Below are 25,264 nucleotides of genomic sequence, written 5' to 3'. Positions count from 1 at the left end.
GACAGGTTCTTTAATGTAGATTTAGTTTTATATTCTTTTGCCAGCGTATCCGATGTTTTCCTTCGGTCTGTGGCTTCAAACTTAATGATCTCATTCATTATCGTGCATTTTCTTTTGTTTATGTGATGAATGAATAAATAAAAGAAGAGCATGTGTTTCTTAGTTGATAAACCAATAATAATAATCTGAAAACAACCTGGTTGATCCTCTACCCAAGTGAACATGTCTCTTCTCATAAAAAAAATATAAAATATACATCTTGCTTGTACTTGCCATAAAAAAAGAAAAAGAAGAGCCCATATTGGCTAAGCACAGAGAAAATAAACAAATTTAAGATCCCATCAGCGATTGTTACTTGAAGGAGAATCTGAATTTTTAAATTCACCAATGACGCTTTAGCTTTTGCTACTAATCCGTTGTATTATTTCTGAATCTTCAGCTAGTATTTATTTAAGTAATTATACACATAGGATTTGGCAGAGAGTGAGAGCAGCCAATTAGACATTAGGGACGCCCCACACGATCTTTGAAGGATAAAAAGGAGAGAAGGGGGAATCATCGATCATGCCATCCTATGTGTATAATTACTTAAATAAATACAGAGGGAACTGGTTTTAGTTGCTCTATTTTCATTGAAATTGATTGGAAAGCATTTTGATTAATAAAATTTAGAACTCTTGTCAATCAGTTCTCTATAGTGTTTATTTGGGTCATTTCTAGAGGGAACTGGTTAACTTCTGCTCAGTGATTAGAACTATTGTGATTTTATCAAATGGTGCTAGGAAATGGGGATCCAAGAAGCCAGGATGAAAGGGAAAATGATGGCGGTGATGTTGGTTCTCCTGCATCCCACGGGACCAAAATCACCAGCATCCATCCAATCAGAGGGAAGAAGGGAAAAGGGGGCCTTCATCTATTCAATCACATATAGCAGAGGAGAAGTCCGCGGAAGGGGCCATCAGGGATGCAGGAAACACTGAGAGATCAGGATCGGACGATGTTGTTGCTGTGAAAATTGAAAAGGAGTTGGAACATCAGGAGGATCTTGAGAGTACACTTGTCACTGTTCAGCACATTGAGCATGATGAGAGTTCCAGTAGCAGTAGTAGCAGTTCAGAGGATGAATCTCAAACCTCTGAGAATAAGTCAAAGGAAGAAGCGTATAATTTTGGTTCTGAAGTGACCGCATATGGCGATGAGGATAAGCCCGCTACTGTCATGTCCGGCGAAGTCCTGAAGGTTGTTGAAGCGGCAGTCGGGAACGTTAACAGTAATTCTGCCGTGGGAACTGCCAATGTTGTCAATTTGGTAAAAACTGCTTTATCCGTGCAAGAGGAAGTGGATCACGCGACAGAAGTTTCTGCAACAAACCAGTGCCTGATGTTGAGCCAGGGTTGAAGGGAAGTGAAGAGAGGTTATTGCCCTCCTCAAATGGTGTCTAGGCTTGAATTGGGAGAATCTGAAGGAAAAATCTCTTCATCGTCCAGTACTTCCGCTGAAAGTAGTACTTTGGTGGACAAAACTCAACATTTTGAGTCTCATGTTAATTCTGAAAAGCAGGTACATCTGGCCAATCCCCAATTTTTCTTCTGAAGTTGTGGGTTTGACATTCCTTATTTAAGTTGATTTACAAGGTTTTGTTGTTTGTTTGCTTAATGGGTTCACAGCATCTTGTCGCTTCAACTCTTCCCGTTGTGCAAAGAACCTCAGTGTTAAGTTTCTGTGGATTGTTTGATGCTTTTACTGATTCTGGAAGATAATTGCAGGTTTGAGTTATCCATTGAATTTCAAAAACTGTAGTATACTTTTCTTGATGCATGCATGCATACTAAGATATGCTGGGTAGCTCATATCCTTTGTGTATGCATGCATGCATGAGAATACTAGAGTTATGTAACTGCAAGTAGATATCTTGAACTTATTGTTTGTTAACTATCTGGTATTTCTTTTGCCATCTTTAGTGACCTTGACTTTATCGTCTGCTTTTCTTTTTTTTAAAAAAAATTACTTTTTGTTCCTTCTCTGTTGAACTAATCACCAATTAATCCTGGTCGAACCAAATAAGCGGTGAATGATGGAATATTACTCGGTAGCATGTCCAATTGCCTCCCTATTGAATTAACGGTCATTTGCTAAGGGCATTTGTTGATCAATTGATCCACACTATTGTCTGATTAATATTTTATCCCCTTCAATCTTCACATATCCTCGTAATTTGGTAAAGTTTTGCTTTCATAATGCTGGAGGCTATATGTGGATCAAATGCCTCCCTGTTGAATTAACGGTCATCTGCTAAGGGCATTTGTGTTTTCACCTCACCTCCATTTCCAATTTGAAAGTCCAAATTTTAATGATTGGGATGTCTATTGGTGACAGTCTTCCAGTTTCTAGCATCGAATTATATACTAGTTGGATCATGTTTGACACACTGTTTTCTTTTTAATGCAGAACCATCTGTTCATGGGGTTTCGGTAGACATGCAGTTCGTCAAAGTCACAAATGGTTTTGGTTTCTATAATTCTATTTTATTTCAAGACTCAATGTTTTTCTTTAAAGAATAATGTGCGACAGACCTAGCTAGAAAAACAGTTGAAAGTTTCGTGGTAGTGATACTGTGGATGCTGGTAGTCGCTAGTTGTCGATTACTAGCTTTGGGTACAATCTTTTATTGGCACATTTGCGGCATAGTTTCTTAGCTAGCTTCGTGTTGTATCTAGTTCTTGTTTCCAGGTTGCAGGGACTAGTTTCCTAACAGTATGCTAGTGTTTCCTAGTGTAATTTCAACATGGTTCCTCTGTCAGTGTCTATATTGCGAATTTTGATAATATCTTTTTGTTTCAGAAAATTTATAGACGTGTTTGCTTGCCAAGACCAATAATAGGTGTCAAAATACTACTTTATAATCGTGGATAATGCATTATTGAAGATTACAAGTTTTCATTGACGAACTAATTCGTTAGCATGGCAGGTCTTTTGATTAGTGCTGCTCCTAGGAGAAATTTGGTTCTTGAGTATGAAACCCATTAAACTGAATCGAATTAAAGTAAATATAGTTGGTTTTGATCAGTCTGGTAAATCGGTTTTAATTAGGTAGTGCTCAGCCGCAGCTGCAATGTGAACGATGCAACTTTACTGCCTTGTTCTAGTTGGACTTGGAGATTGATGGAATCTTGTCATTGCACCAGAAAATTTACAGGTCCATGTGAAAGCTCATTTGTATCACACCAATTACACCTAAAGAATCAAGCGAATGCAATAGAGAAAATTTCATGGCTATAAAAGATATAAAACGAAGTAATCACAGAGCTTTTATCCACTTTAACCATGTTTTCAACTTAAATAATTCACGCGCCGCCGTGAATTGCTGCAATGTAGAAAAGCTGTGTAACTGCAAGTATGGTTATAAATGCTTCCATTGTTCTCTGCAAAAGAAGAGATTATTGGCGTTAACTAATTTATACAAGTCGAAGAGTTTACTGGAGTTGAGAATTGGGTGGGTGCTGAATTTCATTCGTACCAGACGAGCATTCCTGACTTGGAGCTCAATTTCTTTGCATGCAAATCTGCCAAGGAAAAGTTTCAAGTTAGTTTGAGGGCTTGACGTCTTTTAACTTTAGACTTGATGCCCAAGCTTGTGTTTATAGATGGCAGAGTTAAGAGGCTGACCCCATGGCGAGTAAAGTAAGAGTCCAAGCAACGCCAGCAATTGAAGCTGCTGATGGCAAGCTACCAGCCTGCCATGAACGGATATGGTTGATACCGGCGATTACGGATGCTACACCGACAACTCCGGCGAGCATAGCAAATGTCACGAAGAATCCGGTGGCAGCATTTCCCATGGGGAAGTAAATGGGTGAGAAATGCGCCGGAAGCTCGAAGCCAGGTCCTGCAAGTGTCACATGAAGAAACCATCTAAACTAAAGCCTTAGACGTACATTATAGGCGAATATTTGAAAGGTGACTTACCGATGGTAAAACCATTATCAATAGCTTTATCGACGGCCCATCCACCAATCCCTATAACAATGGCATACATGCAGAAATTAAGGAACAGAAGCAGAGCAGCGACGGGTTTCATTTGAGCATTGGCCATTGCCTCTTTTTATCTGATGATTTGCGGAAAATAAAAGAGGTACAATGCAAAAAAGAAATGGCAGGTACATGTGATTTGCGAGTTTTTGGGGGGGGGGGGGGCTACTATATAGGCCGTCGAAATGATGGGTTTGGTTCTTTTCTTGCAAAGGCTTGGCCATGCTTCATGGTCAAGGCAAGGCAATCCTTCAAAATAAACACCCAGATTCTTTCTTGCTTTCTCGTTTTCCGCTTATTCTTTCGAAAATGTGATATCCTTATATTCTTTGTCAATTGATGAAGAAAATTGATTGAAATTTTATCTGAAATCAAATGATAATCACTATCATCTTATTTTCTTTTTAATAAATAAATTATTATATATTTTCTATAGGATTAACTACATAGAAAATCACTTACGTTTATGTTTTGTCCACTTTTGGTCACTAATTTTAAAAAGCATAAGATATGGTCACTTTCATTTTTATTTAATTAAGACGTGGTCACTTTCGTTTTTATTTAATTAAGATGTGGTCACCCCGAGTTAACTTCCGTTAACAGCAGTTAAATATTTTGATATAACCACACATTTGGTCCATATTATTTACATATTCTCTTAATTTAGTCATACTTTTAATAAATTAAAATAAATTTAATCCTCAAACCGAATGACATCACATGTCATGCCGCGTAGGGGTGATCGTTCGATCGAGCCGAGTCTAGTCTAGTCTAGTCAAAAAAACTTTCATAAACCCGACTCGACTTTAAAAAATTTCAACGTCAAACTGAGTTATAAAATACAACTCGAATAACTAAAAAATTTTAGTAATTAGTAGATTGATTTTCAAGTTTGAGTTGAGTCTCTCGACTTTGTATCATAAATGTATATCACATATGAAAAAATATGAAGAAATACACATGTATTGTATATGGTTATAAAAAGATTATTTAAATTAGAATCAAATAATATCATAATATTATAAATATTTATAATTAAATTTAAACAGAAACTCAAAAATTTGACTCGTCTCGACTCAAAAAAATTCTAAGCCAACTCCCAGTTATGAAATAGGATTAAATTTATTTTAATTTATTAAAAGTGAGACTAAATTGAGAGAATATGTAAACAACAGAGATCAAATGTGTGATTATATCAAAAATATTTAATTGCTGTTACCGACATTTAACTCGGAGTGACCACATCTTAATTAAATAAAAACGAAAATAATCATATCTTATGTTTTTTGAAATCAGTGACCAAAAGTAAACAAAACATAAATGAAGTGATTTTCCATGTTGTTAACCCTTTTCTATAATATGAAATCCAATCAATCCTTTTTGACTACAATGTTTGTACTAAAGTTTTTTTTTTATATGTAAACTGACAAATATAGAACTTGATGTTAGTCGTCCCAACTTGTAGCACTTAATGTTAAAAAACTTTAGTAATGGTTACAATATCCTCCCAAGCGAAAAAAGAGAAAATGGGGGAGAAAAAAGTGAAAATCTTAGATATATCTTTAACATAAAATTTTGTAATTTAATTAAAGAAATATTTTTTAAAAATTTAATTATCTATACTAATAATTAATCATTATTTATATTAAAATACAAATTTTCATGTAATTATATAGGAATATATATGTGTATATATATAAATAGATTAAACTGTTTCAGTGTAGAAAACAAAGATAGTTAACGCATTTGAAGAGCAGGGTTGAAGAATTTAACCAACGTGAAATCCAATTAGCTCAGGAAATCGAACAACTTGAACGGAAAGTTCTAATGTTGATTATCCAAAAAAGGTTTGAAGGCGATGAAGTGGAGAAGTTTAGGGAAGTGAAAGAAATTGAAGGATGTGAGTGTTTGAAAGAGAAGAAATTGGAACAAGAGTTTGTCAATGTGATGCTTGAGATAGGGAAAATAAATGATGAAGTTAAAGATTTCAGGTTCGAAATTGAAGAAACCAAGAAATGTGAAGAAAGTGAGATCTTTAAAGAGTTAGGAATCGATCTATATGACCAGCAAGAGAATCTGTGTCAACTAGTTTCGGATAAGGAGGGAACAATGTAGAAGTTTGAGAAGTTGGGAAATGCGGTTGATAACGTTGAGTGGGGTGATGGTGATGTTGTATGTCAAATAAAAAAGGCGAATGCAAGTTATAATGGTTAGGAGGAGGAGTTCGGGGACATGGGAACCCAATAATTGCGCAAGGAAATCGAGCTCTTGGAGGCGATGTTGGAGAGGGGGAGTATTGAATTACTTGACCTGAAGACGATGATGGAAGGAATTGAGGGCTTGAAAGGGCCGGCGAAGGTGAGTGAGATGGAAGTGAAGATGGGGCAGTTGGAGTCTGGCTTGTTGGAGCTGAAGACAACTATTGTGGGGTTGAAAGGTAAGAAGAGCATGGAGCTGAAGGGTTGGGTCCCGAAGGATGAAGCCAATGTTTTTAAAGCCGGACAGTGAACCAGTGAAGGTACTGGTTTACTTGTTCAATCGGATTGAACCGGATTTTATATAAAATAATATATTTTTTTAATTTTACATAATATTCAAAACAATATTAATATACATGTAACATTTTTTTAAGTTTACAATATTAAAAAGTATAAAAATATCACAAGTCATAACATATATAAATTAAAAACCATAAAATCAAGTGAAACAAAATGATTCAAATTAACTACAACATAATATTTAAGGTAAAATATATTAAATAATAAATATAATTATAATTAAAAAATTAAAATTGAGGCTTAAAAAAATCATAACAAATGATGTCATTTGGTTTAATTGTTTAAAAAAAACAATCTCACATGACTAAGAAACATAAAATAGCATCCTAACTTACTTTTATAAATAATAGATGTAATTTGACATTCAAAATCATGGAGCTTTTTGGTGAGCACAAAGCGAATTATTCTTTCGCTTCAATTGAGCTCAAATTTTATGCTTCAACCGAAGTTCTAAATTTTTTTTTGAGTTCGAGCCTTTTCGATTTCAAGTTTTAATATTATATTTCGAGTTCGAGTTGAACTTGATAATTTTTAGCTCGTGAGTTTTTGAGTCGAGTTGAGCTTACTTTTAAAGTTTTCGAGTTCGAGTCGAGCTCAGCAATACTCGAATTTGACTCGGCTCGTTGAAAAACGACGTCGTTTGGTTTAATTTTTTTTTTTTAAAAAGTGAACCGGCGGTTCAAACCGGTTTTGCCGGTTTTCAGCCTGTTCACCCCGGTTTTACCGGTTCTGTGCTCATCCGGTTTTGGGAGTTAACCGGACCGGGCAGGCCACCGGTTCACGGTTCAACCGGTCAAACCGGTCGGTCCGGTCCGGTTTTAATAACATTGAGAAAAGCTCAATTGGGGTTCAATTATTGCATCAGTTGGAGTCGCAGCTGTAGCTGTTGCTGCCATGGTTTTTATGGGTAGCCCATGGTGGGGTGAAGACTTATCAGAGAGAAGAAACAAGCACAAAACGGGTTAGACTTCACTACATGAACTCATGATACGTATGATGAATCATGTTAAACTTCTTTCTTTGTACTGATTATAGTTCCAAGAACGATCGTATAGGTAATAATCAGATTGTAAATCCTAATCATTGCTAGGATTTGAATCCTCGTAGTCAAAATTAGTGATGAAACAGACATCAATGCCTGACCTAAATTTACCTTAAGCAAATTATCAAGTGTTGTAAACATCAAAATCATAATTTGAGAAAATTTTCATTAAACTACATGTCTTCGGATTTACTCGATATAACTACCCGAAGCTAAATACCAAAAAAGAAACCCCATTAGAGATAGGAAGTGAAACTCATAATCGCTTTAAAAATATCTCAAACATAAGTGTACTTGTGGTAATAATTCCATAATACAAATGAAGTCCATGTTGCAAAAGTTATTGTCGTTAAAAAAACCAAATTATCCAAATTTTGCAATAACACAAACAATGATTCGATGCTAAAAATAACTACATGCTTATATGCTCATTCATCTTCTTGGCTGCGCAGTCTGGCTAGCTTGTTCGTAACAACAACATCAAGCTGTGCTGCTCGTTCAACAATACCTTTTCTCTTCTTTGTTGAAACATCATGAGCAATCTCAGCACAATATGTTCTGAAAGCAACAAACAGTGAAATTAGAACACAAACTTAAATTATATATACACATTAGATGCTTGTGTAAAACACAGTATGTATTAGATTACCTGTTGTGCATCATCAAAAGTTCAAGTTCTCCAACATTTGCACAACAAATTTCTTAAAGCCATTTGGGAGATAATGCCGTGTCTTCTTGTCTGAACCATAACCAATGTTGGGCATCAAAGTACATCCCTTAAACTTTCTTCTTACACGAGAATCAATACCCTTCGGCCTACGCCAGTTTGTCTGTAACAGCACATTCACAATAAGTCAAACAAGTTTCTCACTTAGAACTTGCAAGCATGGAAAAAACTAAAAGGGTTACAAAAAGCAGATCAATGTGACCAGGGTTTTAGTAACAGAAAGCTTGTATGAGAAAAAGCTAACTGTGTCGCCAGACCTGTTCAAAATTTTATATGTGCCCTCAAAACGAAATGTCCAGCTACGAATATATAAGAACTGCACATCAGATACCACGGGCAAAAGACTTGAGAGAAATCTCATCAAATATGTGAAGCTAATTGAAATTAAACACAGCTAGTTTAGTTATGAACAATATATTATACAAATGTTCAGTGTTTTTTTTTCTGCAGAGAAGGTCTACGATCTCAGCCAAAACATGGTGATTACTTTATAATCAGTCACGGATAGAGTCAATGATTCTTTTTTCATCATTGAGTGCTTGGGAATGGAAGAAAAACAGCAGTACAAACAATTCAATCAATTAAAAGTTTGAAACTGACCATAAATTTGAAAGAAAAAATGCAATAGAGATCAGATGGTCGTGCAAAAATGAATACGCTATTTTGATAAAAATGAACAAGATTAACTGTCAACGGATATCACCATCTTCCATCTAGAGCTGAAAGTATGACTAGGCATCAAACAACAATCATCCCATACACTAGCAAAATGAAACGTTGAAAATAATCTCAACCATAATAAATGGATCAAAGAGCCCAATGATACTGACTCCACATTTTACAACTCAGTTTCAAAGATATACTTCTCTGAGAACATTCACTCAAATTCAATTCAAACTACACAAAAGGATGTTTTAGATCAAACTTTTGAAAGGAGGTAAAAAGATGAATGGAAATAGAAAATTTTGAAGATACCTTAACGGAGATTTTGCGGTCACTCTGGGGCCTCTTGAACTTCTTGACCCTCTTCTTCACGATTTTCTTACTTAGAAGCGGCACCGCCATTTCTCCTTCTCCTTCTTCTTACCTTTACAATTACCAAAGACCAAAAAAAACGTTTAAATTGCACAACTAGTTTGCAGAAAATCTTAAGAACTCCAGACACTCAAAATGAAGGTGCCGATACTTACTGGGATATTAGGGTTTGGGTCGACCACCTCACTCTAGAGTTGCTGCAGTTTATGTGTGTGTTCAGAGTGCCGGCTCTTAGGGTTTGTGTATTTTGGATTTTGAGCCATTATTTAATTCCTCATCTGGGACATCGGATTACCTTTTTCCATGGTTGGCCCATTCATGCTTTCGGATCCAATTTATAATTGGCCCAATTTGTTTTTATTTCTTTTTTTATTGGAAAAAAATGCAATGCATCCATGGAGGAAGTATGATCATATCACATAACATGTCAATATTTTTTTACTATGAATTTTAGTTTTATTGTAATATATGCATTAAGACGAAAATGTTTGGGTATAATTCAATTTTTAGAATTATTAAAATAGTTGATTTTTAATTAATCATTATTTTACTTCACTCTAATAAATCCAACCCTAAAGGCACAATTTTATATTGCTATTGGAGTAATCAAAAAGATGAACCAAAGAGATCCCGGTAAAACCAACATGTTGCCTTAATTAAAAGGCTGCTGCTTACCTTATTTGCTAGAGGCTTTGGGATGCAAGATAAAAGCTATTTGGCCCCATTGGCACGACAACGTAGCACAGAGGTCGCTTGAAGAGGTTCATGTCACTCTGGTTTTATGCCTTTTGCTTTCCTTGTTCTAATTTTGATAACGATGGGGAAGTAGCATTTTCTATGTTCCCTGACATAGTGAACATCGCCTTTCATCTTATTTAGAAGCTTTCCTTCTCGTGTTGTCGATTGATTTCCACCGTCGAGCATGTCTTGGATAAGAGAAGAAGGAAGGACTTTACCGGGGTGAACCATCCTACAAGCACAGAAGAAAAAAACGGTCATATCTGATGGATTAACCATGTAGTAACTTGGGCATGGCATAGCAAAAATCGAGGCTATGAAGGAATCTTCTGTCATGGTGATACCTGAATTGTAAACGGACAAATTCGCTGCCGTCTTGTATTAGTTTAAGACCAGTTGAAGCCTTGATTTCTACGCATCCATCTGGAGAAGGAGCATGATGCACCACATTAAGCAAGAAATCCGACAGGACTAGCTGCAGCCTTATCTGATCACCATAGAGATAGTATCTTGAATTCCTCTGGAATTTCATGAATAAATTTCAGTTTCTTTTCTCTGAGCAAAATCATGACTTGACTGACAACAGCATCGAGAACATTTCCCAGAAGAAATTCTTCCATGCTTAGCTCCATGATGCTACAAATAACAGGAAAGGCGACTAGTATTTAGTGACCTAAAGGAGCGACGCAAATAAGGTGAAGGAAATAGGTTGAACCAAATCTGCATTGAAAAAGAAATAAAAAATAATAATATTCAAAATCGTAAACGTAGTCAAGAATTGTGAACAAGCTTGTTAAAGTTGTATCAAGAAGGTAACACATCTTTCTTTTAAAGTTAAATGTTTTTTCACATACTATAAGCCGAAGGAAGAAATGAGAAGTAATGTAGAGACTAGAATGTAGATCAGGGAACAGAATGGAGGCATACCCTTCCTCAATGCTTCCCAAGTCCATATTCTCAATTATTGCCAAGATCTGTCTTTCACATGCATCACTGGTCTCAAGGAATTGCTTCTGATTTACAGAAATAGCTGTAGTTTCTAAAAGTTTGCGGGTAAACCCAATACCATTCAAAGGATTTTTTTCTCTCTTGTCGCATGTAAACTAATTGCTCAAGTTTTGTAAACAACTCTTTCTCCTCTTGCGGGTGTCTTTCACTTGCCTGCTGCAGGTTAGGTATAATAACCTTCAAGAAGCATAAACAGCCTATTATGTTCCCATCAGCATCAGTCCTTCTGTTCGCAGTTAAGAGAACTTCTACAAATTTTCCTTTTCTATCGAAAAACCCGAATTGAAACTTCTCAGTATCATGGCCGGTAATTCATTGATACAAAAGAATCATAAATCTAGTCAACATGTCATGACCTTTCAGCTGACATAAACTTCCAAACATTTCTCCGGTCAGCACTTTACCTATGACCTCACTTCTGCTCCAACCAGTCAAACTTTCCATTGCTGCGTTCCATTCAGAACAGCAGGCAATCTCATCGGAGGCAAATATTGGAGGGATCAAGGGGCTAAGACTTTGTATGATAGCCCGATAATCTCCATGTAAATGAATGAACTTATCCATCACAACTTTCTCAGATGTAATATCCTGTCCTACAAATCAGACTCCAATCACACTATTTATGTAATCCCTTCTCGTGCAGGAATTGACTACAATATAAACAATTGAGTTACGATAATGACGCCCGAATTTTTCGAGTTTTAGCTCAACATTTTTTTCTTCCTCACCTGGACATTGTCATGTAAACATGAGTTACTACATCATTTGAAGAAGATAGTTTAGAAGAAAAAAAGTTGCACTACAATATAGGTTTCAAATTAATCTACTGTAACTGGAATGCAAGGTGACAGAGTAATCATACGGCTTGTTCATAGAAACTGAATATGATGAGTGCAGAAGTGACGTGTGCTTATTTTTACTTGAATGCACTAAAATTACAACACGAGACCAAAGTGAATTCCAACATAGGCTTCATATAATAGAGGATACTGAATTTATTAGAAGATATGTTCGAAACAGAAGACTGAAAAACTGAGAAATGCAACCAAGACGATAGTGATGGAATTGGAGTTTGTAGAGTTAATTATTCGGTAGATGACTGTAAAGAAAGGACATCAAATGCACAAACAATGCATTGAATGAAATATGGACAGAAAACAAGTACAATACTATGATATTGAGTCAAAAGAAAAACAGTTTATTTATTTTTTAACTTCAACTATTTAACAAGGATTAGATTACCTTGCAGAGCTTTTTTTTGTGAGATCTTCAATCTCTTTTTGTGAATCCTCATGAACAACTTCATTAATCAGGGATTTCCCTATCGCGTCATTAGCTTGTTGTAGAAAACAAACTGTATAAAACAGAATGTAGAAAACAAACTGTAGAAAACATACAAGTCTGTTATTTTTTCTTATTTAATTCAATAGAGCATATTACATATTTATATACAAATAATGCCTCTAAACTAGGAAACTCTAAGTTAGGAAAGATACTAATCCTAGGAGATGTAATCCCTTGAAACAAGGGATTGAAAAACAAAGAATAATTATAAAATCTCTAAATTTAAGGAATTAAACAACTCATTTCTATAATTCCTACAACCTTACATAACTTACACTCCCCCTCAAACTGGTGTATATATGTTGTATATACCCAGTTTGAATGACAACTCATTAAAAGTCACTCGTGGAAGGCTTTGGTGAAGATATCTGCCAGCTGTTTCTTCGTCGGAATGTACTGTAGTTTTGCAACTTCATTGTTGACCTTCTCGTAAATAAAATGTTTGTCTATCTCAATGTATTTCGTTCTATCATGCTGCACTGGGTTCTTTGCTATACTCATAGCTGATTGGCTGTCACTAAAAATCTCAAAATTCTTCTTGTCATCTAAGTCCAGTTCTGTGAGCAGTCTTTTAATCCACATTCCTTCACATATTCCGAGAGCCATTGCTCTAAACTCTGACTCAGCACTACTTCGAGAGACAACAGCTTGTTTCTTACTTCTCCAAGTCACCAAATTACCCCAAACGTAGGTACCGTAGCCACTAACCGACCTTCTATTAGTTAATTCACCTCCCCAGCTTGCATCCGTATAAACCTTCACTGTTCTGTCTTGATTTTTTCTAAATATAAGTCCAGCTCCTGGGGTAAACTTCAAGAACCTTAGGATTCTGTTAACAGCTTCCAAATGTTCTTCTCTAGGATCACTCATATGTTGGCTGACAATACTCACCGAGTATGCAATATCAGGCCTGGTCAATGAAAGGTAGATCAACTTCCCAATTAACCTTTGGTAGGTCTCCTTGTTTACTGGATTTCCAGTCATTTCCTTGCAAAATTTCAAGCCTGACTCCATTGGAGTTTCAACTGGTTTGCAGTCGAGCATCCCAGTTTCTGCAAGAAGATCCAAAACATAGTTGCGTTGGTTTATGACTAGCCCTTCCTCGGACCTTGCAACTTCCATACCCAGGAAATACATCATACTCCCTAAATCCTTGGTTTCAAACTCCTTTGCAAGATTCATCTTTAGTTTTTCTATTTCTTCTATATCACTGCCAGTTATAATCATATCATCTACATAGACAATTAGGAGGGTTATCTTACCACTCGGTGTAATGTTTCTGAATAATGTGTGATCCGCTTGGCTTTGTTTGAAACCATTCTGTGTCATGGCCTTAGCAAATCGATCAAACCAAGCCCTGGGAGACTGTTTTAAGTCATATAAGGATTTATTGAGCTTGCACACAGTTTTCTTAGTGACCTTTCCTTCTAATCCGGGGGGGACCTCCATGTATACCTCTTCTTTAAGGTTCCTATTCATAAAAACATTCTTTATGTCCAGCTGATGTAATTTCCAATCCATGTTAACAGCTACTGATAACAATATTCTGATGGTATTAATTTTGCAACCGGTGTAAAAGTCTCTTGGTAGTCGATGCCATAAGACTGAGAAAAACCTTTAGCAACCAGCCTTGCCTTGTATCTTTCCACGTTCCCATCCGAATAGTATTTGACTGTGAATATCCACCTGTATCCAACAGCTCTCTTCCCTTCTGGAAAATCTGTCAAACTCCATGTTTTATTCTTTTGCAACGCTTTTATCTCCTCTTCCACTGTATTTTTCCACTCAGGAGATTGAAATGCTTCTGTCACATTTCTTTGGATTTTCACACTATTAATGCTGGCAGTGAAGGCCCTGAAATTAGACTGTAATTTCCCATATGCAACATACTTATTTATGGGATGAGCAGTGCATTTTCTTATCCCCTTCCTAATAGTAATAGGAAAATCATCAAGATCAACAGTAGTAGCCTCTTGGGAACCATCATTACCTTTTGTTTCAGCTGCAACAGGATCCAAATCTGGTTATTGGCAAATTCTAGGCTGACTAATTTCTTCAGCAACATCTTTCCTTCTTCTCGAGTAAACACTGAGTTGTTTCGGTTGGGGAGTTATGGTTTCAGGGTCAATGTTAGGTGCATTTTTTTGTAGTGGTGGAAGGTGTTTTGCACGGACTAGAGTGTTGAGATAAGGAGTAATGTAATTCATCAGAGTTATTTAGGTTATTCTCATCATCCGCACTAGTAATTGGGACAGTGCTAGCCGGCTTTGGAGAGACAGTAATAGGTAAAGAAAGGATAGGTTGTAAAGAAGTATCGACTTGAACAGACTGAAATTCCTTGTAACTCTCCCCCTGAATTTCTGTTTCTGGAAAATAAGGATGGTTTTCAAAAAATGTAACATCAAAGGAGACATATGTCTTTTTAGTGGAAGGTGAGTAACACTTGTAAACCTTCTGACTCGAAGAATAGCCCAAGAACACACACTTTATGGACCTAGGATCTAATTTCCCTCTGTTGTGGATATGAACAAAGGTTGTACACCCAAACACCCGTGGAGAAAGACTTGAGTTTAAATGTTTAAAATGGGGATAAAGCTGAAACATAACCTTAGTAGGAATTTTGAAATCTAAGGTCTTACTTGGCATTCTATTTATGAGGTAAGTGGCTGTAAGAAGAGCTTCCCCCCCAAAGATACTTAGGAGCATTAGCAACAAACAAGAGACAGAGTAACCTCTAGAAGATGTCTATTTTTCCTTTCTGCTACCCTGTTTTGTTGAGGTGTGTTGACACAAGAAGTAAGGTGAACAATGCCCTTTTCCTTAAAGAAATGCCCAAGGGTTTTATTCAAATACTCACTCTCATTGTCACTCCTTAGAATTTTGATTTCTGTGTCAAATTGAGTTTCAACTTTTTGATAAAAACTTTTAAAGAGAGACTCAACCTCAGACTTTTCTCTCATTAAGAATACCCATGTTGTCCTAGAGTAATCATCTATAAAAGACACAAACCACTTATACCAGAAATACTTTTGACAGGAGAAGGGCCCCAAATGTCACTATAGATAATGAAAAAAGGTGTTGTTGGTTCAAATTTGACTGCAATATATGGTTTTCTGGTGTGTTTGGCTATTTGACAAATTTCACAGGAAAACAAAGAAGGATCTTTATTTATAAATAAGTTTGGTAACATTTTGGAAAGATAGAAAAAACTATGATGACCTAATCTAGAGTGCCATAACATAATTTTATTGGTATTGAGATCAGAAGATAAAACTGGTTTCCTAAGAGCACTGGATAAGGCATGATTTTGAGATGCGTGACCTCCAACGGTGTACAATCCTTTGCCCAGCCTAGCACTGCCAATCACCCTCTTCGAGTCCTGTGCCTGAAAAATACAACCACCAGTTCCAAACACAACATTACAACCATAATCTTGAATTAATTTACTGACTGACAACAGATTGCATGCAAGTTTAGGAACATAGAGGACATTATGAAGTAGTAGATTTTTTGTTTAATGTAACAGAACTACTCCCTTTGACTGTAGTGAGAGAGCCATCTGCTATTTTTATAGAAGCTGGTAAGCTGCTTTCACTATATTCCTCCAAGAGATCAACATTTCCTGTCATATGTTCTGATGCACCCAAGTCTATTATCCATTGTACCGAGGAAGTATATGAATGATTACCTTCAGTAGCAGTATAAGCCACATTGGTAGGTTTGGCTGTCATACTGCTCAAAATCTGCTGCAGCTCCTCTATTTGTTTCTTGCTAAAATTGTTGGAGGAATCATTTTGAGAGGCAATATGGGCCTCTTTTTGAAATCTGGACCGTGTGGGCTGCTGATCGGCTGGTTTTCAGTGCAACTTCCAACATTGGTCTATCATATGGCCTGGTTTCTTAAAATGTTCACACCAGGGGTGATTTTTCCTCTGTTGGTTCCTAGAGGTGGAACTGGTGACAAGTGCAGAAGCATCTATTCGCTGAACTGGTGGCACCATCAGAGATCATCGGCTTTCCTCCCTCCGAATCTCTGAAAAAACTTCTCGGACCAAAGGAAGGGGTTTGGTGGCAAGAATCCTTCCTCTTGCTCCATCGAACTCTCCATTCAGTCCAGATAAAAACTGAAAAACTCTCATATGATTTGTCTGCCTGTTGTAGAATTTGTTGTCTTCCTGGCACTTCCATTCATTCTTTTCATATAAGTCGATTTGCTGCCAATACTTGTTGAGAATTCCGAAGTACTGTGCGACAGTAAGGTCTCCTTGTCTGAGATCTTTAATGTGATTCTCAATCCCAAAGAGCTCCGATGTATTGTCAGCACTGGAATAAGTATCTTGCACTGCATTCCAAATTTCTGCAGCAGTTTGGTACAACATGAAATTCTCCCCTACTTCAGGAATCATGAAATTTATTAACCATGACATTATCATGGTATTTTCACTCTGCCATGTACTGTTGGGTCTGTCTCTTCTGGAATCGGCATTGAGTCAGAAAGATAGGCGATTTTCCTTCTTCATGTGATATATAGCCGTACGGACTGGGACCATGGTAGGTAGTTGTTCCCATTTAGTTTGTAGGAGGTTATCGGTGAAAGAGAGGAATCTGAAATCTGAAAATCAGATTGATAGAGGCTGATATGGGAAGTGATTTCAGATGCTGAGGGATTTGGATTAGCCATGAAAAAAAATAGAATTGAACAGGAATTGATTTAAAGAGAAGCGGAAATCGGATTGATCGTTCTAACTTGATACCATGTAGAAAACAGACTGTATAAAACAGAATGTAGAAAACAGACTGTAGAAAACAAACAAGTTTGTTATTTTTTCTTATTTAATTCAGTAGATCATATTACATATTTATATACAAATAATGCCTCTAAACTAGGAAACTCTAAGTTAGGAAAGATACTAATCCTAAGGGATGAAATCCCTTGAAACAAGGGATTGAAAAACAAAAAATAATTACAGAATCTCTAAATTTAAGGAATTGAACAGCTCATTTCTATAATTCCTACAACCTTACATAACTTACACTTGTAAACATGTCAATTCAGCAATTTTTGCATTCCAACCATTTATGAGACCAGATGTATCGACTCCAAATATCGGAGCTGTTGCTGTCTCAATCAACCTAACCATATCATAAGCCACTGAGCTGAGTTCATCCATTCCCTGGATGTTAGTTTCATTCTTCGGCCCACAAACTAAATCCGAGGAGCCACTGTCCTCCATATCTTGAAATGAATCTCTCATTATAAGCTGTAAAGAGTGAATGGCATTAATTTCGGGAATCTCCCAAGGCAAACTTTTATTCCTCACCACTTCAGCAAAAGCAGCAAATGATGACCTTGGATGCATTTTTCCACCATCCTTTTCTTCTAGGAGATGCTTGCCTCCTCCCCGTTTCACTTTCTTCATAGTATGAGACCTGAACCAGAACAAAAAGTTCTTTGAATGGATTCTGGCAGTAGCCATGCCACAAACTGCGTCACTCAGTAAAGCGGCCCCGGGATAGCCAGCACAGGTCAAACTATCGGTACTCAATCCCGTAGAATTCCCATGACTGCTGAGAAGCCACTGAGCTATATCTTTTACCTGTGATTCAGTTGGAGTCACACCCAACAGCCAGCATTTTCCATTGCGGTACATTGCAGCCCCATCACACTTTACAAGGTCCATGATATTAGGGGATTGTGTCAGAATACCAAATGGGGCATCACGGAGCAACATATCACAAATTAAGGTTTGGGTCTTTAAAATTTTCTTCTCGGTTAGTTGTGATGCTAATTGAAGCTCCTTGTATAGCCGCATTCCAAATGGTTGCATGAGGAATTTACAGGCATATTGAAGGGGGAAAGGCACAAAGCGTGGAGAAGTGTGATGACAGACAACCAGTCCCCAGAGTTTTTTTGAATCATTATCATTAATAACGACTGCCATCACTAATGAGGCAATGGAGCCCATGTTTTCCATGTACTGTATGTGGCATCCATGAGGTGACCTTAATGTTGAATTTGCCAAGCAGAGAGGCTGCTGCAGCTCATTAGTTTGAATGACCTTGACTGGATTTGCATGACAATCGCAGATTAATCTCACCCGGTTCTGCTTGAACAAAAAACGAGCAGCTTGAGGGATATCGGCCGCTGGATAATTCACACCTAGGTAAGGCTCTAAATCCAACCTCCGGATTTCTGACACAACTTCGCCATGATCATCATAATGGAACTTGTACACCATAACCCTGTCAGAGCCAGTAAGCTTTGGAACATCCTCCACAACTGTATCACATAATAAACCAATATCACCACCAGGGAGTGACTGCAGCCTAGCAATTGCCCTAACAGCAAGTTTCTGTGAATGCACAGCACCAGTAAATGATAACGCAGGACCCTCTAACCGTGCAGGTTCCAAGTCGATCACAGTTCCCACATCAATCCTATGCAATATAGCATAAAATGACTTCTGACTGCTCCTGGAAAAACCCAAATTGGATTTAACAAAGAAATCTCTCTAGAAGCCATGGCTTTTCCCAAGGAATCCCCTGATGAAGGCATAAAAAGGCTTCTTGCATCCATTCAATTCAAACTCTTGAACCCTTTAGACTTATCTTTGCTATCCAAATGCAAAACCAACAGCTCAAAGCAGTTCTCACAATAACTAATGATCCTAAAGATTGGTTCTTCAATAGCAATCATACAAACCAAAGGATTGAATAAGACCTCCCCTTTGGATTTTTGACAAATAAGCAGTTATTTGTTCTTCAGGTACACTTTGCGGAGCATAAACAACTGATCTTGAATAGTTAAAGGACTTACCAGACACGCCTGACTGCTCAAACTCTGCCAGAAGCCCAGCATCTGCATTGCACTGAGCAATGGCTTTGCCTTTGGGTTTCATTTTATTTGCAGCTGATGGTGAAAAAGTAGTATTGGGTTGTTGTTCTTAGAGTTGTTTTGCTCTTCTTCCACTCTCAAGTTCGGGTTTGGTTTGCTGATAGGTTATCTTCTAAAGAACTCATTTGTTTTTGGTATAAACGGGTAGCCTATAAGTAGATCTCATCTCATCCCATCCTTAAGCATATTCAGCTTTGTTGTTACTACTTGTTTTCATTTTCCTAATCCAGTTTCTTCTTGATAAAACCTGTCTTGAATCAATTTTGTATACAATAATTATGCAACCAAACCATGATTATGGTAACAGCAAACAGTGTCACTCTCATCCCATACGTCAACTTTTATCTGTGAGACCCTTTTCTCACCGTTCTTGTTTTGAAATAAGATTCTTTTTTTTTCAACTTCTCTCATACCAAATGGTAAAAATGAGACACACTACAGCAGTAAAAACAGATTCCTCAAATCATATCATCAACTTGACGTAATCAATCACATCATTTTCGGAGAGCCAAGAAGCTGCAAGTTTAATAAATGTTAAAACTAGGAATATCAATAAGGGACATGGTATAATGCTTGGCAGTCCTAAAAGAAAATGGATGAAATAGAAATCTGTAAGCCCACTGCCACTGGACCAAAGAAACGGGACGAAAATTTGTCGGCTTTGTGAGAAGCACAAGATAACAAAATAATATACCATGTTTGTTTTGACAATAACTATGAACAAATAAGATAAGGCACCAGCAGTTTGGTCCATTTCTATTGGACAATGCACTGCACATCCCAAATAAATGAAACTTCCCAACAAACATATAAAAGAATCTTGAATATCTTTGTTAAATATGAGCCACTAGCTTTTGTTTTCTAAAATACCTACTCTGCTCCTTTTCTTTCTGTCAGTGTCTCCACTATTAAGGAAGTACATTAGTGTTTATCTCAAGTCTCAGCTGTTGCAGATAAAATCAAAACATTGTCCTAATCACAATGCAACCACAAGCAGATAGGTATAGTACATCAAATCCAACTGAATCTGTGCTTGAATTGAATTACCCGAAAGACTTAAGCCACCCATTTGCAGATAATGGGAGGGAAAACACCATAAAAATCAAATCTACTAGTATATTTGTTCTAGTTATAATATGAACAAACCCAGACATTTTGTTACAACTAAATTTCACTGAGCAATCACTCAGCGATGGCTAATCAACTGTACTTCCAAACTATTGGGGACCTAAAATTTAATAAAGTTGATTTATACAACTATTTTAAGAAATAATATTAAACGTGTTTATGGTTCAAAACTCACCAACTGCCCCTTTCGAGTTCCCGATGTAACCAAAAAAAAAACAAAAAAACAAATTGGATGATCTTTTGAGATTATAAAGAGGATTGTCATTTATATTAACGTCCTCCAATTTGATTATCTGATTGGTCACTGCAAGTTGACACAGTTATTTGAAATTTCTTTAGCAGTCAAATAACTGCTAATTTTACTTAGAATGTTATTTTGGACCAAATTCCATTTGGTTTTGTAATTGTTTTAATTTCTTCACTAGGTTTCTTATTTATTATCATTACCGATTGAGATCTGGTTATCCAAAACGGAAATGAGTAGCAAAGACTATTTCATTGACATTCTTGGTATGAAACAAGTTGACCAGGTTTAAATTAGTCTCCAAAAATGTCTGAACCCAGGTTTCTAGTTCCTGTAAGAGAGTCCCATTAGGTGGCTGCATCAGTCATGAACTAGCCTGCCCCAGATGACTAACAATGCCACAATGTTCTTCCCGAGCCTGGATCATTTCTCCTTTACTCCCCGCCAGCTTAGTGCACATTCAACTAATTAAATAAATTATGTCATCATCTTAGATCTAGAGATCCGGATCTAAAGATTTCAGGTTAAGTAACAGAGATCAGTTAACAAAAAGTTTCATGTTCTTTAGTCATTTAAGTTAGGACACCTAACAGTAACCATTCCTAGTACAGGAGATAACACCGCACCAGCACATTGCTTTGACTCAATATCATTGGCTTGAAGATCATTGCTGGGAATTGAGTTTTGGATGCATCATTTCTGCTAGGCAATGAATCTTGGCCCTGCATTATAAGAAATAAATCAATGAGTACGGTTGATTCACAAAATAGATGAACATTCATATATTTGAAAGAGAATTTGTTTTGGACCAACAATAACTGAGAATGATATTTCAAAAGTGAGGTTATGAAAAAGCAGGTAGGAAGCATTATAAAATCATCTCAAGCAACTTAATCAGATCCAAAGGAACTCTGATTATTCACCAGCTTTCGAGAAGATAGATTTGCCATTACACCCTTTAAGACATGTCTAATCTCAGCTAAAAATCTAAACTTAATTCACCGCATAAACTCTCATTAGAAGAGAATAGTACTTAAATTAACCTGTAATGTTGTTTGTCGACCTGGTTCCATCATGGATTCCTGCAAGAAACATTAATTTTCCGTCAGGATGACAACTTAAATATAAGAGCAAAAGTTCTAATTTATATCCTCTTTTTATGACTAAAAGATCTTTTCCATTTAAGAGTAGACTGCACTGCTACAGATGTTAAGTGATTATTTCAGGTTAAAGGAATGTAGGGTTGCTCAAATTAAACCTATATCTGAAATGATCCCACCGTGAACCAGTGTGTTAATGAACAGATTTCGTGTACTAGCGTGTTAATGAAAGCACACCTCTTTGCTCAAGTCACTCTGCATATGAACCTGAGATGTTGTGATCTGCCCCTCTTGTCTTTTATCTTGTTCTTGCTGCTGCTGCAAGTAAAGATAGTGATTTGGTGATGGAAATTACTGCTGACAAGAGCCTAGCAGCTGAAGCTGCTGCTGCTGCTGAAGATACTGTTGAGGCTGATGTTGAATAAATATTTGTTCATGCTGATTCTGTAGTAGCTGTGGCTGCCGATAGGCAGATGATTGCTGTTGCACTTGCAGCAAGTGTTTGTGTTGTTGATACTGTTGCTGTGAAAGCCGCTGCTGGGGCTGCTGTTGCTGTTGGTAGTAATAATATTGCCACATTTGATTATATGCTTGGTTATTCGGCATTTGCCCAAGTTGCTCATTGCTTTGCATGGAATGTTGAGAGATATGTGGTTGAGGATAAGCAGGTAGGGGAACTGGTGGAATCTGACTTGGGGCAAAATTCTGTTGGTTCATGTTGAAAGTATTAAAATGGTTTTCAAGTTTGGTAACCAACTTTGAAAAAATGGTTTTCAAAGTTTGGTAAATGTTTCTTTGAAAGTGGTTTTCAAAGTTTGGTAAATGTTTCTTTGAAAAATATTTTTCAAAGTTTGGTAGATGTTTGTTGAAAATAGGAATGGGTAAATTCACTTTAGTCATTGCACTATAGGGTATTTTCAAAGATTAGTCCCTAAGTTTCAACTACAAAATCCCCTAACTCATTTAGCTTCAAAACCATCCCAAAAATCATTTCTTTCTCCCAATACTAAAGAGCTTTCTAGTGAGTAGTGAGTGTTTTGTAAACACCTGTAAATTTTCTCTCTTAGTAAAAGATCTGCAGCAGTCCGAAGACGTAAGCACAATTAACTAAACTCCGTTATCAATTTCGGGTATTATTTTTCCTCTTTTATTTCGCATTCTCACTAATCTGGTTATAGGAAAATTACTCGTACTCGGTTTATTTCCTAACAACTGGTATCAGAGCTTTTGGTTGTGAATTTTGTCAATTTTTTTTGCTAGTTTACTATTTATTACTATTCATTACTATTCACGTGAATAGTGAATTTGGTGAATAGTAAAAATTTTGTCGGCGATACGAGCTTGTCGACGGAGGTGTTCTAATACACGGTGGTTCACAAGAATTGTTAGAAACGATCCAAACGAAACCAGATTCGAGTGGGAGCGATGGCTGTAGACGAAGGGAATGTGAAAATTGAAAAGTTCGATGCTGCGGACTTTGGCTTTTGGAAGATGCAGATCGAAGATTTTTTGTACCAGAAAAATCTATATCAACCTCTCTCAGGAAAACAACTAGAGGGCATGAAGAATGAAGACTGAGCTCTTCTCGACAGACAAGCCCTCAGAGTTATCCGACTGACGTTATCCCGCAATGTTGCTTTCAACATAGCAAAGGAAAAGACCACGGCGGGTCTTATGACGGCTCTCTCCAGTATGTATGAGAAGCCATCAGCCTCAAACAAAGTACACTTGATGAGGCGATTATTCAATTTACGGATGACGGAAGGGGCATCGATGGCACAACACCTAAATGAACTCAACACAATCACAACCTAGTTGAGTTCAGTGGAGATTGAATTCGATGATGAAGTTCGAGCTTTAATTCTCTTATCATCTCTACCAGACAGTTGGAATACTACTGTTACAGCAGTTAGCAGCTCGTCGGGAAATAGTAAATTGAAATTCGACGATGTTCGGGATCTAGTACTGAGCGAAGAAATTCGACGGAGAAAATCGGGTGAAGCATCAACCTCCTCAGCCTTGCACACGGAGTCCACAGGGAGAACTTCAGAAAAAAATTCAAATCGTGGCAGATCCAAATCCAGAAGGGGAAAATCAAGAACGGGAAAGAAAGATTTTACCTGTTATAATTGTGGCAAGAATGGTCACTTTAAAAGAGACTGTCGAGCACTGAATAAAGATACCGGTGCACAACAATCTGCCAACATGACATAGGAGACAGGTGATGCCATGATTCTAAGCGTCAACACTCCGATTGAATCATGGATCTTAGATTCAGGGGCATCTTTCTACTCCACCCCATGCCGAGAAATCATGGAGAACTATGTCAGTGGTGATTTTGGGAAGGTTCATCTAGCTGATGATGAAACCTTGAAGATCGTCGGAAGAGGAGACATCCGACTAAAGTTGTCAAACCAGACCACCTGGACGCTGAAAGAAGTGAGACATATTCCTGGCCTCAAAAGAAATTTGATTTCTGTAGGACAACTTGATGGAGAAGGATATAGCACAACCTTTTCAGGCTGTGAATGGAAGATTACCAAAGGAGAACTCGTCATTGCTCGTGGTAAGAAGACCGATACTCTCTATGTTACCTCAAATTTAGAGAATATCATTACAGTAGCAGATGCTGATGGAAAGTCAAACCTATGGCACCAAAGGCTTGGCCATATAAGCGAGAAAGGGATGAAGACACTTTTGTCAAAAGGGAAGCTGCCGGATCTAAAGAGTGTAGATGTCGGACTATGTGAGGATTGCATCTTTGGCAAACAAAAGAAAGTCAGCTTTGCAAAGATTGGTAAGACACCCAAGGCTGAAAAGTTAGAGTTGGTTCATACTGATGTATGGGGACCATCTCCAGTTCCATCTCTTGCAGGTTCATTATATTATGTCACATTCATCGATGATTCTACAAGGAAGGTGTGGGTTTATTTTCTGAAGAAGAAATCAGAAGTCTTTGATACCTTCAGAAAATGGAAGGCCATTGTGGAAAAAGATACTGGTTTGAAAGTCAAGCGGTTGAGGTCTGACAATGGAGGAGAGTACAAAAATAGAAGATTTAGAGATTTCTGCGCAAACAATGGGATCAAGATGGAGACAACAGTTCCCATGACACCGCAGCATAATGGCGTAGCAGAGCGCTTGAACAGAACTCTGAATGAACGTGCCAGAAGCATGAGGATACATGCTGGATTGCCCAAATTTCTATGGGCTGAAGCTATCAACACTGCAGCTTACCTGATCAACCGTGGACCCCCAGTTCCTTTGGATGGCAGAATACCAGAGGAAGTTTGGAGCAAGAAAGAAATAAACCTTTCACACTTAAGAGTGTTTGGTTGTATTTCTTATGTACACATAAACTCTGCTGAAAGAAGTAAACTTGATGCCAAGTCCAACAAATGTGTCTTTGTTGGTTA

General features: G+C 37.2%; 1 protein-coding gene, 1 long non-coding RNA gene and 3 pseudogenes across 2 annotated transcripts; 2 read left to right on the top strand and 3 right to left on the bottom strand.

The window, feature by feature from the left end:
- The first annotated feature begins 623 nt into the window (after positions 1 to 623).
- Positions 624 to 1,593, top strand: LOC120133867 (annotated as a pseudogene).
- An 81-nt stretch (positions 1,594 to 1,674) lies between these two features.
- Positions 1,675 to 2,812, top strand: LOC120133802. The gene is made up of 2 exons (XR_005517126.1): positions 1,675 to 1,766; positions 2,449 to 2,812. It is a non-coding gene; the product is annotated as an uncharacterized LOC120133802 (long non-coding RNA).
- A 461-nt stretch (positions 2,813 to 3,273) lies between these two features.
- On the bottom strand, positions 3,274 to 4,168 carry LOC120134013 (membrane protein PM19L-like). The gene is made up of 4 exons (XM_039150496.1): positions 3,967 to 4,168; positions 3,667 to 3,886; positions 3,518 to 3,563; positions 3,274 to 3,422 (listed from the first exon to the last, which is right to left on the bottom strand). Exons 1-4 carry the CDS (start codon positions 4,091 to 4,093, stop codon positions 3,345 to 3,347), a joined length of 471 nt encoding a protein of 156 aa, XP_039006427.1. The 5' UTR covers positions 4,094 to 4,168; the 3' UTR covers positions 3,274 to 3,344.
- A 3,741-nt stretch (positions 4,169 to 7,909) lies between these two features.
- On the bottom strand, positions 7,910 to 9,587 carry LOC120134022 (annotated as a pseudogene).
- A 518-nt stretch (positions 9,588 to 10,105) lies between these two features.
- LOC120133858 lies at positions 10,106 to 22,109 on the bottom strand (annotated as a pseudogene).
- Positions 22,110 to 25,264: the final 3,155 nt, after the last annotated feature.

This window comes from Hibiscus syriacus, unplaced genomic scaffold (genome assembly GCF_006381635.1).
Source record: "Hibiscus syriacus cultivar Baekdansim isolate YM2019G1 unplaced genomic scaffold, ASM638163v2 tig00001799_pilon, whole genome shotgun sequence".
Taxonomy (NCBI): Eukaryota; Viridiplantae; Streptophyta; class Magnoliopsida; order Malvales; family Malvaceae; genus Hibiscus; species Hibiscus syriacus.
The sequence above is the reverse complement of the archived record's forward strand: the minus strand, read 5'-3'. Positions and strand labels throughout refer to the sequence as shown.

Excerpts from the sequence above, each read along its gene's own strand:
- LOC120134013 (XM_039150496.1), bottom strand. The coding sequence starts at position 4,093 with ATGGCCAATGCTCAAATGAAACCCGTCGCTGCTCTGCTTCTGTTCCTT. Across the intron at positions 3,887-3,966 it reads TGATAATGGTTTTACCATCG|GACCTGGCTTCGAGCTTCCG; the intron begins GTAAGTCACCTT and ends TGACACTTGCAG. Across the intron at positions 3,564-3,666 it reads CTTACTTTACTCGCCATGGG|ATTTGCATGCAAAGAAATTG; the intron begins GTCAGCCTCTTA and ends TTTCCTTGGCAG.